This window comes from Streptopelia decaocto, assembly GCF_964273445.1.
Source record: "Streptopelia decaocto genome assembly, chromosome: Z".
Classification (NCBI taxonomy): domain Eukaryota; kingdom Metazoa; phylum Chordata; class Aves; order Columbiformes; family Columbidae; genus Streptopelia; species Streptopelia decaocto.
In genome coordinates, this window is record NC_138657.1 from 6,148,187 (window position 1) to 6,150,831 (window position 2,645).

The following is a 2,645-nucleotide window of genomic DNA, read 5'->3' on the forward strand; positions in this document are numbered from 1 at the left end:
CAGTTTTATACTTGGGAAGGGTCTGGGGGGCTTCCGTCTGCTTGGTAAACAGAACCCTGGGAGTGCTGTCCGGCTCGCTGGCTCTGTGCATTGTCAGGGTTGGTGTTTGGCTGCCAGGGGCAGCTGCGAGTGGCTGGGCCAGGGTGGTCCGGACGGGCAGGGCCGGCGGGCGTGCCTGTGACGCGCTCTGGCGCCTGTGACATCACAGGGGACCAGTCCCCACGGGGCGGTTATCAGGGGCGCCAGCAGCAGCGCTGCCTCAGTCCGGCTTGGTCCAGCGGTGAGTGCGCAGGCGGGGGGAGGCCGGGCTGGACGGGGCCGGGGCAGAAACGCGGCCCCCGGGGGTGGGTTCTCACCCTGCATGGAGGGCCCGGCCGCTCGCGGGAGCACCTTGGCCAGGGCACGGAGCCACCGCCACCGGGCCGGGGCAGCCCTTGCTGCCTCCCAGCTGCTTCGGCCCCGTTCCTACCTGCCCCCAGCTCCTTGCGGCCCCCAGCCCCGCTCCCCCTTCACCTGCCCCCTCCCTGCCGCCCAGCCCCACTGAGCCCCTTCTCTCCCTTCTCCTGCAGGACATGGCTCTCTTGGACATTTTCGTCGGGCTTTTTCAAATTCTTACCCTCAACGTGCAGTTGGTGGGCTATGACCTGGATGAGGAGACGCACGAGCGCATGGAGCAGCGTGCGCAGATGCTGAAACGGGAGATGACTCGGCTGTGGCAGGAGATAGAGGAGAGGAGCCGCGAGCAGAGGATCCAGGAGCAGAGTGGCTTTGCCTGGGCACCCCTGCTCCTCTCTGCCTTGCAACACTGGCTGTGCTGGGCCCTTGCTGCACTCCTGGTCGTGCTCTTTGTGCTCTGCTGGTGTCTCAGGAAACGGAGCCGTGAGCCAGAGACAGAAGAGGAGAGCTCTGGTAAAAAGGCGGAGAAGAAGAAACAGGAAGGAGAGAATGAGGACGCAAATGAAGCTGAAGAAGCAAGTGATCATGCAAATGAAGCTGAAGAGAATGGTGATGCAAATGAAGACGAAGAAGGCAATGATGATGCAAACGAAGCTCAAGAAGAGCGTGATGATGCCAATGAACCTGACGAAGACAACGACGATGCAAATGAAGATGAAGGAGAGAATGATGATGAGAATGAAGATGAAGATGAGAATGATGATGAAAATGAAGATGAAGAAGAGGATGATGGTGAAGAGGAAGATGGAGATGATGAAGAGAATGATGATGAAGATGAAGCGGAAGAAGCGAATGATAATGCAAATGACCTGGGAAGGTTTTTTGAGGAGGACATGCCGTGGCCAGTTCGGCACCTGGACAGAGATTGCAAGTTTGTGACGAGCTTTATGGAAATCTTCATCCGTGTCTACCAGTATATCTTCTCAAATACCTGTTTCCCAGTGCTGGAAAAAGCCATCGAGGTGGGCAGTGCCTTTGAAGGTTGGAGTCCCCGTGAGGAAGACGTCACCTACCGCCTGATTTTGCCCCTGAAGCCTCCCCGTGGACACATCTTCCACCTGGAGCCGGGCCGCGTGTGGCCAATGAGGAACTTCCGCATCCGTGTGGAGTTGGTGTGTACCTGTGAGATGGAGCAGCCGGCAGGAGAGGCACGTTGCTTCCTCCACCACCCCGAGGAAGAGCACGGGAGGAATGCAGGCTTCAGCATCCTAGACGACCTCTGCACTGCCTCCTACCTAGATGTGCAGAAAACTGCGCGCTATTTCCAGATGTTCGTGAGACGTTCCTGGAGGGCTCTGCCTCTTTCAGCCATACGCCGCCTAACAGTGCTGCCCTCTGACCGCTCCTGCAAATTCTGTGTGACAAATCGCCGGGGGAAAAGGATTTTATTTGAGTTGATATTTGGGGTGCAAGAAGGCGACTCGGACATCTTTGTGAGCAGCCAGTATACAGAGGCTGCCTACACTCCCAGCACGATGTGGCCAGAGACCTATGCTGTGGCAGAGATGAAGTTCTTCAGGTATATTGCCAGAAAGGCACATCCTGACACCTGCTACCTCAGGTGCCTGCAGCTCTGCGTCCGCTGCCTGCTGGGCAGAGACTTTTCCACCTATACGCTGAAGACAGTTATGATGCACGTGCTGACCACCATGCCGCTGTCACCCTGGCACAGGAGGTATTTCTGGGAATGGCTGAACGACATCCTGCTCTACCTGCAGAGATGTCTGTACGAGAGACGCCTGAACCACTTCTTCATTGGCAATGAGAATGTGCCTGAGGAGATCATCTTGCCCCTGGAATTGCGAATGGCTGAACCCTTCAACCTCTTCCAGCACCTGACGCAGAATCCTTACGCCTCTGAGCACGCAAAGCTCGAGTTTGAGGGAGCTGCCGTAGTCGGGTTCATAGGATGCTTCTCGACGGACGCTGAAAGAAGCCATCCTGCACAGAGCTGTGTCTGCGCAGGTCACAGCTGCTGGCAGACGACCGTGTCTTCCAGGAAGAAGAAAGAGGGGAGAATGCAGGGCACGGAAAGGGAAGGAAAGGAAAGGGTGCCACACCTTTCCTGCCCAGCAAAAGCGCATCCTGGGGAGTGGGACACGATGCAGCTGAAGAGGCCATCACGAGGAGTCTTGTGACAGGGACTCCATTACCACCCGGACAGCAACTGCCTCTCTCTCTCTTCAACA

The 2,645-nt window shown here is 57.1% G+C and overlaps 1 protein-coding gene across 1 annotated transcript; it reads left to right on the top strand.

The window, feature by feature from the left end:
• Positions 1-572: 572 nt before the first annotated feature.
• On the top strand, positions 573-2,594 carry LOC309451467 (inositol 1,4,5-trisphosphate receptor-interacting protein-like 1; the record flags this gene model as incomplete). The annotated part of the gene is made up of 2 exons (XM_082075147.1): positions 573-909; positions 1,171-2,594. 2 exons carry the CDS (start codon positions 573-575, stop codon positions 2,592-2,594), a joined length of 1,761 nt encoding a protein of 586 aa, XP_081931273.1.
• Positions 2,595-2,645: the final 51 nt, after the last annotated feature.